The following is a 14,755-nucleotide window of genomic DNA, read 5'->3' as shown; positions in this document are numbered from 1 at the left end:
CGCCAGGAAGCTCAGAAATGGGGAGAGAACGAACTAGTGTTGAGGGAGAGAGAGAAACAGTAAGAGCGAAGGGATAAAAAAAAAAAAAAAAAAAAAAAAACTAACAGGCGCTGCAGTAAATATAAAAATTTACTGCAACAGTAATAAGAAAAAAATTTTATTTTACGTTGGAGTAAAAATTGAGCATAATAATTAAATTTAACCAAAAAGTTAATTTATAAACCCCATTAGAGATGCTCTAAGAAGATTCGCATTGAGCTCTTTAAATTCGGCTTTTCTTTAAAAATTTGAAAATACTTACCAAGAGTGACGTTAACAAGCTCTCCACTTTATTTTAAATTTAGTTTTGATCAATAAGGCTCTATAAATACACGTGCCGAAAAATAAAAGTTATTTAAGTTTTTAATTTTATATATTTATTTTCTTTCTCAAAAAAAAAAAAAAAAAAATTATAATATTTAATTAAAATAGAGGAAAGTATAAAAAGTTTGATATTTGATTCATTTTAAAAGTGACTCTTCAAATTATAAAAAAAAAAAAAAAAAAAAAAAAAAAAAAATTATTTTTTTCGAATTTAAAATAGCTCAATATAAATGCTCACAACGATCGTTTGAAATATAAATAGTCGTCTATAAATAAATGTATTATCGACACTTTTGCCTTAGAATTAGCACCCAATTGTATAAATAATTGGGAATGTTTTATATATATATATTTGTCCTTTTCTTATTATAGAATTTCTTTATTTATAGTTGCCCGAGCATGTCCCTGCCAATCGCCGTTCGGAAGTCTAGTCCACCTCGCTCTCCCCACGTAGCTTCCTTCAGTCAAATCCACATGTCGACCCCCTATTGCTAGAAGCCCGAAACTATCTCACCGTACGGACCTCACCACACAGACCGCAAAGAGAGCCGCACCCCATTTCTTATTCCAAACCAGTTCACACACACCAACGTAGAAAGTGTACTGTAAACCCATCCTCCTCACTTGCTTTGTTTCCAACATCTACTGCGAATTCCGATCGAATTCCGAGTTTTCGGTTTCGTGGACGATGGTGAAGAAATCGGCCGAGAATGGGTCGGATTCGGTGGCGCCGTTTCTGAAGAAATGCTACGAGATGGTAGACGACGAGGCCACGGACTCGATCATATCATGGAGTCAGACGGGTGGGAGCTTTGTCATCTGGGACACGACAGAGTTATCGGTCCAATTGCTTCCGAAGTACTTCAAGCATAGCAATTTCTCAAGTTTCATGAGGCAACTCAACATCTATGTACGTCTGCTTCTTGTGCTTTTATTTTACCCTCTATTGCTTTATGAATTACGCTTGCTTTGGCTTTTGTTTTGTTGGATTTTGTTTTGTGGTTGATTGTGTAATTGGGTTTGTTTTTATAGTGGGTTTTTGAATTGTTGTGCGCTGTTTGTGCTATAATTTGTACTGGGTTGTTTGGCAATTCCTTATTGGTACTGGGTCTGCATCAAAATTGTCTAGAAGAAAAGGAGATGTTACATGTGATTTCTAAATTGGATTTGTGGATTCAATTTTTGTGAATTTAGGCGAGCTTGAATTGAGAGAAAATACATTGTAGTCAATGATTGTATCTCCTTGCAATTGGAGAATTCAATTTAGAATTGCTTTTTCTAAGATGGATGCGGGAATTGAATTTTTGAGATATAGAATAGCATGGAATGAAAGGAATAATCTCTGGTTAATGATGGTATCTCTTTGTAATATGGAATTCTCTGCCTCTTTGTTGAATGGAGTGTGAGGAGGGGAAAGTTTTTTACCAAGTTACTATTTTCTATCCTGCAATGTAAAACTTTTTGATATAAGGTTTGGTGTGGGATACAGAGAAAGATGAGATGCTGGTAGGCAGTGTGATCAACTTATGCGAAGAGTGACTAGTCCCATCATAAGGAAAGAAAGGGTGCAATGTTGTTATTTATCCCTTTGACTTCCAACAATTGGTTTTAAGATTTTGTGGGATTTTGCGGGTTTTCCTTTGTATACTATCTGTGCACTTAGGGACGCATTGTGCTTTTTATTTATTTATACAATATTACTTATCAAAAAATTGGTTTTAAGATAAAAAAATTGGTCTTGTTGATCGCCCTATAGAGAACACAATTGAATTTGGATGGAAGATGATTTCGTTCACCCCAGCATGGTTAATTTCTCTTGGAACTTGTGGAGCCTTTTGTTTTTCTTTATTTGGGGTCTAATTGGGCTCACCATGCTTGGTAATGCAGATACTTGGTTATTGGCTATTGAAATTTCTGTTGGGGAAAGGTAACTAGGTACTTGGAAGGCAGAAATGTATCCTTGTTTGTAATGGAATAAAAATATTCATTCATTATTTTGACATGAATGATGCATCATTTCAAATGATAATATCATATCTGTATACCTGGGTGTGGCTCTCCACTATTGGTGATTGGGAAATGAGGAAGGGTTAATAGCTCACACTAAATGCAACCGCACTTCTTGAAGAATTTCTACTATAATGTAAAAACAGTTATAAAAATTCATTGCATGAACACAAGTGACTCTTTTATTGGTAGATGATGAAGTTTAACTCTAGCTTAAGCTTTCAAAGTTACCGTTTTTCCTATATTATATGTGATTATCTTTGTTAACATTTCAAAGAAACTAGTGTTGTATCACTCATGATTTTGAAGAACTCATTCCATTATGTCATTAGTCAAGTTTGCCTAGGACTTTGTCTTGCTTGCTTGTCTTATACCTAATTTAGGGGTTACAGAGTTTATTACAGTTTTGTGTCACAGCACTTGAGTTCTTTCAAATTTTAGCTGATAATTTTGGTTCAAAAAAGCTGTTACATAAAATGTTGTGCCTACCGGTTTCTAATGGTACCATCTATCACCCTAATGGTTTTCTAACATTCCTATTTAATGAATGCCAAGTGCTTAGACATGCCTATCAGTCCTAGAGTTGCATAATAGGCTAAGTTTTGAATACAAGAATTTTCAGGCTGCATGTCTGAGGTTGCTCTTAACAAGCTATCAAATACCATCTTTTCTTCATCTTTTTGTCCATAACTTACTGGTCATTTTAGTTTTATGCTGTGTAAATACTCCTTACCAGCCTTCATCTGGTCATGATTTTCCTTAAAAATAACTGTAATACTCCAATGTAATGGAGATACACCTCTGGAATCTAATTAGATTATTGTAAGGGTAGGGTGATAGCATAGCTTACTTTTATATGAAAGTAAGCAAAAGAAAAATCCATTTTCATACCCTTTAAGCAATTACTTTTAATATCGTTGCAGGTCTGTTGAATCAATTTAAAAAATAATAATAATAATTTCTCTTGCATGTCTGTCCTCTTGTTTTAATTGTAAAATCTGGGAATTTTTAAACAATGCAGCTCCCCTGCATAAGTCTGAGATAGAGAATAACACTTTGGAAGTCCTCCTCTAGGAAATTTTCTGTGGTACATAATGTGCTTAAATGATTTCTCTTCTATAATACAATATTATCACAAGGTCAGGTATTATTTTGGGCTTCTATCACACAACTGGCAAGAACAAACACTGTTCAAAACAATGTAACTATGTTAGATAGTTATCTTGCACTTAAAGTAATAGGAACCTCGTGTAATATATGCCAAATTCTAATGCTTTTTGTATTTATGAAGAGCATGGTAAAGTTGTTCTGGTGATCCATGAGATTATCTTAAGGCACAGTTGTTTCCCATGTAAAATCTGGGTTTCATAAAATAAAACAAATAATTAAAGCAGGAAAATAAAAGGAAGATGGTCCAATTATCTTTGGCTAGCTTGGACATACAAAAGTTCAACTCGCGGCTAATGGATGAAAATGCTTTTAAACAGTATTTTGTTGAAATTCAGATAAATTGCAAGTTAGTGGATCATTTTAAATAGATATGCTTGTATAAATGATGTACACTAAAACATGAATTATATGATGAGTTGAAGTGGTGTACAAACCCAAACAACACACACATATTACAAGTTCTCTCTCTCTCTCTGTATGCCTTTAAATAATGGTGTATTATGTAAAGCATCAGCCAGTGCTCATTTAATTAGTAACTTTGGTTTTCTTCTAGGGTTTTAGAAAAATTGATACAGACCGCTGGGAATTTGCAAATGATGGATTTGTCCGAGGGCAAGAACATTTGTTGAAGAATATCTGTAGAAGGAAAAAGTCACAGCAGCCTGAAAACTCTGATGAACCAGGAGAAAAGATTGAAAACTTAGATCTGTGGAAGGAAATTGAGAACTTAAAGACAGATAAAAATGCTCTTACGCAGGAGTTGGTCAATCTTAGGCAGCACCAGGAAATTTCAGATAATAAGTTGCTCCTCTTGAGAGACCGCCTTCAAGGAATGGAAAAGAATCAGCAGCAGATACTGTCATTCTTAGTGATGGCCATGCAAAACCCTGGGTTTTTAGTTCAGCTGCTTCAGCCAAAAGAAAATAATTGGCGCATGGCTAAAGCGGCCAATATTCTTGAAGTGGGTACAGAGGATGATAGACCATTAGCTTCTGATGGGATGATAATAAGGTACCAGCCACCAGTGGATGAAACACCAGAACCTGTACAGATACGAACCCCAGGTTCAGAAAAAAAACAAGAAATTAATCCTCCTCCTGATGGGATGAAAGATTTTTTTCTGAATGCTGATTTTTTGAAAATGCTTATGGATGAAAAAATGTGTTCTTTAGATAATCATGCTCCATTTATCCTACCAGATTTACCTGATGATGGTTCATGGGAACAGCTTCTTATGGATGAAAAAAAGTGTTCTTTAGATAATCATGCCTCATTTATCCTACCGGATTTACCGGATGATGGTTCATGGGAACAGCTTCTTTTAGCCACCCCTTTTATAAAAAATACTGAAGACAGAAAGATGGATAGTGAAGAGCCTATTGATTCTGGGATGGAGATGGAATCAACAGAGTCTGGAAGCCAGTGTGAAACATCTGAAAATTTTGAACTTTTGATTAAAGAAATGGAGAAATCAAGTAAGTTGGGAATGTAATAATCAGTTTATAAGGCTTAGTTGGAGAAATGGCAGCACTTTGAACTTCTAATGAGCAAATGGGACCTGTTTTTGCGAGCTCTTCTAACACCCTTACTATGTTATTCGTCATAAAAGCGTTCTACATTCCAACTTTCTTACAGTACTCATTATCTGATCAAATGTAAGTTGGCTCTTGCTATTTCTTTCTTTCACAAAGTAAAATTTAATGAAAAATTCCTAATCGCGATTGATGAGACTTATCTTTTTTGTTTTTAGACTAGGTGAATTTTTAAGTTATTCATGTTAATCTTGTTGTGTTAGTCGAAATGTCATGTGCTGATTACTCTTAACAGACTAACATGCCTTATTGGCAAATATCATTATGTTAACACATCTTGTAACACTTAATGAAGTGGAGGTCACTAGTTCGAATCTCCCTCCCCTTTCTTGTGTGGACATGTCGAAAAAAAAAAAAAAAAAAAACACATCTTGTATTAATGTAGCACAACCATGGAGCGAGGCAGGAAGGCTCGGTTGCACCCCTGTCCAAATGGGAGTGTGACCGGAACCATTGGGAGAGGGACCAACTAGCCTGTTTGCACCCTGTTCGAACGGGGTTGCGAACGACCCTCTTGGGAGTCTGGCCCAAGACAATTGCTTACACTCCCGTTCGAACGGAAAAGTGACTGAGAAGCCCTTGGGCTCTTGTAGAATCTACTGGTTGCACTCCCGTTCGTACGAGAGTGTGACGGGGACATCAAAGGAAACAAAATATCGCGAAAATCACCACATGACATTGAAATTTCTTTGAATTTCTACTTTCCATACTTAGTTTATCGTTTACCATACGTGGCAAACTTCTTGGTTAGGTGATTAATTTCCTTTTAGATACCTGCAGTTGTTATATTTATTCTAACTAATACTCTACATAAAATAACATCCTTATACTATCTAAAATCTGTCAAAGTTGGACATCTAATATGTTCTAAACGATCTTTGACATTATCTCTGTATTTTGAAGGATCTCCAACAAAATGATTAGTTATGGCTAATATTAAAGTGTTCACAGCATCCATTATAGGTTGTCCTAATTCATTTAGAATTGCCTGTCTTGCAGCATCTTAGTATCTCTAAGGGTATTATCCTACCATCCTTTTAACTGACTAGTAAATCCTGTAATAATACAATTAGCTATCTGATGATCAGATCTGTTATCTTGCTTATAAATATTAGCAACCATGGTCATTTCAGGTAATACATTCAAGATTTCATATTCAAATAATTCATCAATATTCCATTTATAAAGAGCATATGAAGTAAAAGATGCTCTACTTCCTAACTCTTTTTCTTCAAATTGTAAGTTTGGAGGAGGGGTTTGGGGTAATACTATCTATCCTTTCTTTCATAGGTAAACTTGTCCCACCATTTCACTGAGATTGTTCTGGCAACATATTTAATATTATTTTCAGTAATTTGGGGATCAAAGACGTTGTTTGGAAAAAGGAAATTGTAATCCCATGCCATAATCCAATGAATTTTAAAATGAAGAAAGAAATAGAATTGAGGAAATTTTGCCAAGGGAGGAGGATGATTATTTTTAGAATATTCAGTGAATTTTTGAACAAGAGGAGGGGGCATAATACTGGTTTCATCTCCAAACAAGTTCCACCAAAAATCAAATCATAATGGCAATGATTGGATTTCATGAACTCTGTCAAAGATAAAAAATAAAAAATAAAAAACTATGAATGTTGGTATCTATCATTCTAGAAGAAAAATGTATTGTACCAAGCTTTTTGATAATCAAAATAATTATATGATTGGGGAATGAAAGGATGCGAAAATTGTCTTGATTTCCAAGGGTTATTACCCCAATTGGCAGGAGAAAGAATATTCTTAATTGTATATTTTGAAAAGGCAATTCTCTTATGCTCTAGATCAAATTTGCAAGGGGTGTGAGAAATGATTACTAATCGAGTATCAACAAGAATATATTCATAAAAATTTTGGGATTTATTCTGGTCTTCTGGCATAAAATACCATCCAGGGGGGAAGCCTCTGTGACTAATTCTATGATATTCTTCATATGCTGATATTCTGGTTCTACAGCAAATAATTTGGGTTGTTTGGACCTATGCAAAATTTGAGAGGTTGGGAAAAGGTGGCTAAAGTTGGTGTAGGAGAAGAACTGATCATTCTATCTAATTTTGGAGAAGTACTTTTGGATGAGGATGATGTTGTTTGGACATATGTGGCTAATTTTGAAGGTAAAGGAGAGGAGGATAATTTCTTAAGGACATAAATTTTCTTTAAATTGGGTTGGAGAAAACTTCCTTCAACCCAGTCTCAAAAGTTGCCATGTGTCTTAAAACATGTGCAAATCACATGTTTTGTTTTTAAATACTAGAGAGAGAGAGAGAGAGAGAGTAGTTAATGGTGGTTTCATCTGTTAATATTTTAAAAACAAAACATTTGATTTGCACATATTTTAAGACACATAGCAGTTTTTGAGACTAGTCGAAGGAAGTTTTTTCCAACCCAATTTGAAGGAAATTGATGTCTATTCCTTAAAACTGCAAACTTATTCTGAGTTGCTGTAGTTGGTCCAAGATTCATAGAGGGAGAAGAGAAAGAAGGGGATAGATTATTCTGTGGTGAAGGTGAGGAGGGCTTAGTCATTGAATAATCTCCAGGATTCTAACTTTTGGATCTGTCAAGCTTATTCATTTTCCCTGTTGAAATTCACGAGTTAAAAAATCAGGAATACTATTTGATTCTCCTTTTTATATATTCAATTTTAAATTCAAAAGAACTTAAAATTGCCTGCCATCTAGCAAAGATTTTTAACATCTTTTTGTAAAACTTCTCTTGCACTTTTACAATCAACACTATCAACTATTTTGCACTGTTTATTGAATAACTTAATATTGTACTATTCCCTTTTTGGAGCCTATTTAAAAACTCCTTTCTTTTGTATGGAACATCACAATTGGAACAACATCTTTCCTTAGAAAAATCTCTTGTATCCACCTAGCAAACACTGGAATCCTACCTTTAAATTTTATCATTGTAATATTTCGGATGTAGCTTATGAAATCCAGTATTTGAAGCATTTGAAAATTTCAACTCTTTCAAGTAAGTTTTATATAATGTTTTCAGACTATTTGTTTGTATATATATATATATATATATATATATATATATATATATATTGAATTACATTTTAGTGAATATTGTGAAGTAGATTGATTTTGATGATGTGTTGGGGACACCCCTCAAATTCATCTTCTTCCCCTGGATTTGCAAGCCAATTCTATCCCTCAAACTTCTTATCTTTTTAGTGCATACTAGGGGTGAAAAGGTTTTGAAAAAGCCTAGGTAGTTACGGTTAGCAATTTTAGATTTTGAAAACCGTCTATATAATTCATGAAATGATGTTGTTTTTGTGTTTAAATATATATAAAGATCTAGAAACAATGTCGTATGTAGTAAGGTATTATCGTATTACCATACAAATAACATCGTTTTGATTTTTTTTTTTAAAAAAAAAAAAATTTTAAAAGCGGTTAGCGGTTATTAGGGTTATTAACTAATAACCGCCGATTAACCGCCTAGGTGATTAGTGAATTTTACTAACCGTCTAGATAGTTACGGTTAGCGATTTTAGCCAATAACCACTCATGTAACTGTTTTTCACCCCACCAAGTAGGAGATCTTTGTCCGAGCAGGGACCCCACCTGTAGGACCCTTTGCGCAGGCAAGGGCTCTCCTGCTCGAACAGCGAGCTCTTCTCCCAATCCTTATTATTATTATCTTTCTCCCCTTTTCTCTAGGCAAAGAATAATAACTATTTTATCCATTTAAGTTGCTCTTTCTCCTAGCCAAACTTTGACAAGGGCCATTGTTTCGCAGAAGTAGAGATACTCTTGTAAATCAAGATCAAACTAGAAGGATAAAAACAAAGAAATGTCCAAGTTTTGAAACACAGCAGAAGCCAGAAGGGATACATACTTACAAGCCAAAAACTCTCTAAAGAAGAAGAAGAAGCATTATTATTATTATGGAATGGTAGCTAGAAGACTATGGATGGACAGCTTTTGCCATGCCAAAAGCGGCTGCAGAAGCAATGGCTCCAATGAGAGCAGTTTGCAAGGCACTGATGATGGGCTTATTCCCTGTGAAGTAGCCCTTGGCGTAGCCGAAGATTAGCAATGCCACTAAGGTCACCGCAACAGAAGCAACCACAGCATCTCTAGCCCTTGGAATGAACATATAAGGAGCCAGCGGCACAAATCCACCCAAGATGTAAGCAATTGCGATTGTGAGTGCACTCTGTAGTGCTCTCTTTGGATCAGGCTTCTCTAATCCAAGTTCAAACCTGCATCAATCAAAAGGGTTTTTCGTGTTTTTTATTTTGTTGTGAGCACGTTTAATACTTGTTACGAGAAAACATATTTAGCGGTTTTTTTCTAAAAAAAATAGTTTAATGAAAAATTCAAGAGCATAACGTTATCTTAGTTATATAACAATCATATAACAGTTTACTAAATTATATTATTTTCTAATAATATATGCTAGGCCTAACTAGAGGGGTCACAATCTGACCCTAAACTTGGGTGATTTAGTAGTACACTATTTGATTGGACTGGACGCTGGCTACCTAAACTTTTTTATTTTTATTGTTTTCCTTTTTTTGAGGTTGTAAGTAAGTATAACCCCAGGCCAAGGATGATGATGATTGATGAACATCTCTCTCTTGTTGGTTTTCTTTCTTTGGTTTAAAGCATGGCAGATTGTCCTGACCACCCACTTTAGTTATAAGGGAACCTTTAGTAACTAATTACTAAAATAAGACCAAATATGAAAGGTAAATGGATAAATATACGCCTAAACTTCGTTTAATGCCTTAAAAGAAGGGAAAGAAAAAAAAGGATGTTGTAATCAAACGGCCTCAACTCAACTCAACTCCCCTTTCCCCTCTCCAATATTGAATAAAAAAAAATAATAAAAAAATAATAAAAAAAGAAAAGAATAGAAGGACAAAGTTTTTCTTTAAATTGGGTTAGAGAAATTTTCTTTAAACTAGTCTATAAAGTGATATGTGTTTTTTTTTTTTAATAACATGTGAGATGCAAAAGAGTTTTAATAAAATTTATTTCAACTGTGTCCCTGCTATTAAAGAAAACATGTACATCTTATATGTTAAGAAACACATGTCACTTTTATAAATTAAATTTAAGAAAATTTTTCCAACTCAACTTAAAAGAAAACTTTGTCAGGAAAATAAAAGAACTCAACTCAAGTCGACATCATTATTCCTCCACTTTATTTTAAACTGGGGTCCAGACCACATGGGCTTGGCCACATTTCAAAAGTAAAATCAACTTTTAAGCAACATTACAAAACCAAAAGTTCCTTTTCTTGTATTCGGTCATCACAGAATTTCAGTGGAACCGTTCTTTCCAATCTAGCCTACCCAAAAAACAATTGTCAATAAATAGGAATCAACTTTCAGAGCACATCCTCTGATCTTCCCTTTAATTTCCCCACCTACCTCTTAACCCTCAATACCAAAGTCTTCAAAACCAATCAATACGGTGAATCTAATAGTTTTATCAATGAGTATGTTATGCCTAAACAGATATAACAGGTATGGCAAATAAAAAGGATATGATAATGATATAGTCCTCAAAGTTCGGATATTCTTGAATCTAAATTTTCAATCTTCTTCTCAATTCCTTTGTTATAACTTATACACCCAAAAAAAAACTTACTTCATCATGAAATCAACCCATGCCTGGGGCTTCTTCCTGAGAGCGTTCACAACTGGCCCGTATTCATGGGGCTCTATCCCATACTGTGCCAGTATCTCCGCCACCTCCGCCGCCTCTACAATTTTATAATCAAACAATTTTGCTTTCATAAATCACACAGATTCTTCCCGACACTTTTAATGGAGGAAAAAAACATTAATTTGTAAAAGAAATGAATTAAACAAAAAAGTTGGGACCTGTATCAGGAACCGCAACTATTTCTTCTTCCTCTCTCCTCAGCTCCCTCACGTAGAGATCAGCTTCGCTTTTCGCCGCAAGATATCTGCACAAATGCCGATGCACCCACTTGAAATACATAAATTTAATGAAACTGTTTTTCTTTTTTTTTCTTCTTCTTTATTTTGTCTTTCTTGTTTGTTGAAGTTGTCCTACATTTTCTGAGTAACCAAGCAGGTAGTGGGAAAGTTAGAAACAGTGATATAAAATACTGATCATTCGGAGATGATTATATATATATGATCACCCGCCAAGTCCCATGGAGATAGCGCCGGCGGCAACTTCTGCGATGCCGGCAGTGAGGATGATGGAGGACGTGGCATTGGCGCCGGACAAGCCAGCGGCAAGGGCGAATGGCACGGTGAGCCCGTCCGAAACGCCGATGATGATGTCACGGACGATCTCGCCGGCAGTGAAGTGCTTCTCTTTGTGCTGGTTGAGCAGCCTTTGCTTCTCGGGTTCAAGCGCTCTTCGTTCTTCGCTGGCGGCCATTGAAGAAGCTGTGGTTTGAGCTTGAGAGAGAAGAGAAAGCGTTAGATTAATGAGGTTGTCTGTATGCGTATAAATTCAACAAAGGAGGAGGGTTTGCCGTTTCCGTTGTGTGGGGAAAGATTCCAGACACGGGAGAGATGCGGTTGCGCGTGATCTTATTTGGCCTATTTGCTGTGCCAACACTGTCGTATGTTTCTTCCTTTAAGAGGAAAAAAACAGAAGAAGATACTTTGGGTTGGAGTTGGGCTCTTGTGTTGTGTCGGGGTTGTTTACGACCTGTCGCTGTTACAAAATGCTCAATTTTTTATTTATTTTTGGATTTTATCAAAACATTTGGACTCTTTGATATTTTCAAAAGTTATTCACACTATACGTACATTTTGTCTGTCTGTCATGTATGCTGACAGATTCTTTACTCTTTCCAATATGGGCTGTTTTGTTGGTAGGCTCAGGAACATCTTGAATCTTGATCCAATATACTTAACCCATTTATTTTTGAAAAATGTTAGGCTTATAAATACATTTTACAAAAAAAAAAATTAACAAATTAATGTGACATAATATGATTAAATTTATTTAAATTTGAATTTATCTTATATCTAATCATGTTGTGCTACATCAATTTGTAAAATGTGTTTGTAAGCCTAGTATTTCTTTTTATTCCCATGTCAAAAGGACTCTAAATGCTAGAAAAGAAAAAAAAAAAGTGCCATACAAGATTACTAGCTGTTTGTTAAAAACTATGTTTATGGTGTTTAATTTTTGGAAAAAAATTATATTTATTCCTTAGGGTTTTAGTTGATTTGAATTTAATTTTTAAATTTCTAATTTTAAGAATAAGGTTTTTAGGTTTTATTCAAGTTTTCAAATAAATCACTTTGTTACCTTATTGTCAAAGTTAACGATTTTCTCATTTTATATGTTAGTCGTCAATGTTTACGTCGTCAACCTAATATCAATGCCACATCAGCAAATGCCATGTTGATTAAGAAAAAAATAAAAAACGAAAGAGTCAAGTCTCCTCTTGAGGCCTAAGGCTAAAAGCCTAAAATCAATTGATCTCAACTCCTTTGTCATTAAACTTTTAGGCCCCGTTTGGTTTGCAGAATATGTATTTCATTAGGAAAATGAATAGGTATTACTAGAAATAGAAGATGTTAAAATTGAATAATTATTCAAATTCTTTACTTTGATAGCAAAACATATTTCATAATTAGAATTAAACTAAAATTATTAAAAAGCCCATTTATTTCTAATTTTTTCAAAACTCAAATTAAAAAAAAAAAAAAAAAAAGGTTGAACGTGTGGTGGCCGGCCACCCCCAGAGGACTTCGTCGTGGCCCCAGAATCTCACCAGAGGTGGTCTTGGCCACCCCCAGTGGCCGGCCACCCATTGGGCTACCCACATGGTTTTTATTTTTTTATTATTATTTTTAAGTTTTAGAAAAACAAAAACCTGATAACAAAATTAACTTTTGACCCAACCCTTCATGCCCCCTTTTTTTTTTTTTTTTTTAAGTACTCCATGTCCTGTTTTATGAATGGAACATGTATTATTTGGTGCAAAGACCATTGGCAAGCACCGAGTGAGACCAATAATTTTTTTATTCGTCATGCATCATTTTGCTTTCTGCTAAGAGCCTAAGACGTTGAATAGAATGAATTATATATGTAGGAATACACCAATAAAAAGTCTTTTTCATTTATTTTTGGAATATTACTTTCAGTTTTTTAAATACAACAATGACGGAAAACAGAAAAATGTAATTAAAACACCTCTGATTTTGATGCATGGTTTCCACAAGGTAAATGACACAATATTTTTTTTATATTACTTTCTAATGTAATTAATAAGGTACAATTCTTTTTTCTGCTCATATTATCTGGTCTTTGCCTTTTGCTTTACCTTAACGATATAATTTTAAGATAAATGCTATTTAGTATTGTTTTATCTTTCTTCTTCATCATTATTTAAAAAATAAATAAAAAAATTAACCATTAGATTTGTAGAACTTACACAAGTAAATACTAATACAATGCATACACATAGTACCGATGCATTTTAATATAGCCTATAGGTTGCCTTGACGTGGTGGTAGCTCTAATACTAGATACAAATATTGAGTAGAACCCACCTTTAAAAATCGGCTTATAAAAAGAGAGTGCTCAAGAGTTTATATATATTTAAACCATGTATGAAACTTAGGATCGTATCATAAGCATTGATATTGGGGTATATTTTGTTTCTCTAAAAGTTTAACGCCAAGGAGGTCATATCGATTGGCTTTATGCGTATAGAGTTGGGTCTTTTGTATGTTTCTCTTTCTTATGTTGATGACATAGTATTTGTTGACAGAGTAATGATGGAAAGCACGCCTGGCGTGCATCAACAGTGATGCACGCCAGGCACAAAATTTTTTTTTTTTATTATTTTATTATTATTTTATTTTTTTTTTAAAAAAAAAATAAAAAAAAAAAAAAATTTTTTTGCACTGGCGTGCGTGGGCGTGCCACGCACGCCGCGTGCTTTGCATCATTACTCTTGTTGACATGACATTGATACTAGGGGAGCTTACATAGACGCCAAATGAGACACATACACTAGATAATAAACCGTTAATTTTAACAATAAAGTGATATACGATATCTATTTGAAATTTAGGCAAAACATAAAGGCCTTAATCTTAAAATTGGAAATACAATGACTAAATCCAAATCAAATAAAAATTTAGGGGCTAAATATAATTTTTTTTTCCCCCTTAATTTTTCTTCTCAAAACAAAAATATTAATAAACAACTCAAACTCAAAATACTTTTAAAAACACAAAAGCAAAGGGAACACTTTTTCAAAAAAAAAAAAAAATACCTCTCAAAATAAACTAACAAGCCGAGTTAGCGTTTTGGCTTTTGTGTCATTTTCTCTTTTTATTAGTAAAGAATATTATATTCGTCATTTAACCCCTCAATTTTCATAGATGATGTGGACGCCTAGAATAATTTTTCCCAAGTTAAACAATATTTGGGCACGCTACTCTTATAATTTGACCTTTAAATATATTATTGGGAAAAATACACACTCCCCTTTAAACTATTGCTCCAATGTCAATGTCTTCCTAAGGCCAACCAAAAGCCAAAAATGATCATAAACAAAATTGAATAAGATAAAAATATCCTTATAAATTAGAAAACAAAAACATAA

At 34.2% G+C, this 14,755-nt stretch overlaps 2 protein-coding genes across 2 annotated transcripts; one reads left to right on the top strand and one right to left on the bottom strand.

The window, feature by feature from the left end:
- The first annotated feature begins 800 nt into the window (after positions 1-800).
- On the top strand, positions 801-5,274 carry HSFA8 (heat shock transcription factor A8). The gene is made up of 2 exons (XM_059592974.2): positions 801-1,273; positions 4,094-5,274. The coding sequence occupies exons 1-2, from the start codon at positions 1,052-1,054 to the stop codon at positions 5,030-5,032; spliced, it is 1,161 nt and encodes a 386-aa protein (XP_059448957.2). The 5' UTR covers positions 801-1,051; the 3' UTR covers positions 5,033-5,274.
- A 3,661-nt stretch (positions 5,275-8,935) lies between these two features.
- On the bottom strand, positions 8,936-11,781 carry LOC132180085 (vacuolar iron transporter 1-like). The gene is made up of 4 exons (XM_059592931.2): positions 11,312-11,781; positions 11,025-11,110; positions 10,789-10,903; positions 8,936-9,392 (listed from the first exon to the last, which is right to left on the bottom strand). Exons 1-4 carry the CDS (start codon positions 11,554-11,556, stop codon positions 9,095-9,097), a joined length of 744 nt encoding a protein of 247 aa, XP_059448914.2. The 5' UTR covers positions 11,557-11,781; the 3' UTR covers positions 8,936-9,094.
- Positions 11,782-14,755: the final 2,974 nt, after the last annotated feature.

Source organism: Corylus avellana, chromosome 4 (assembly GCF_965113065.1).
Source record: "Corylus avellana chromosome 4, dhCorAvel1.hap1.2, whole genome shotgun sequence".
Taxonomy (NCBI): Eukaryota; Viridiplantae; Streptophyta; class Magnoliopsida; order Fagales; family Betulaceae; genus Corylus; species Corylus avellana.
This window is presented reverse-complemented; position numbering and strand designations above follow the sequence as displayed.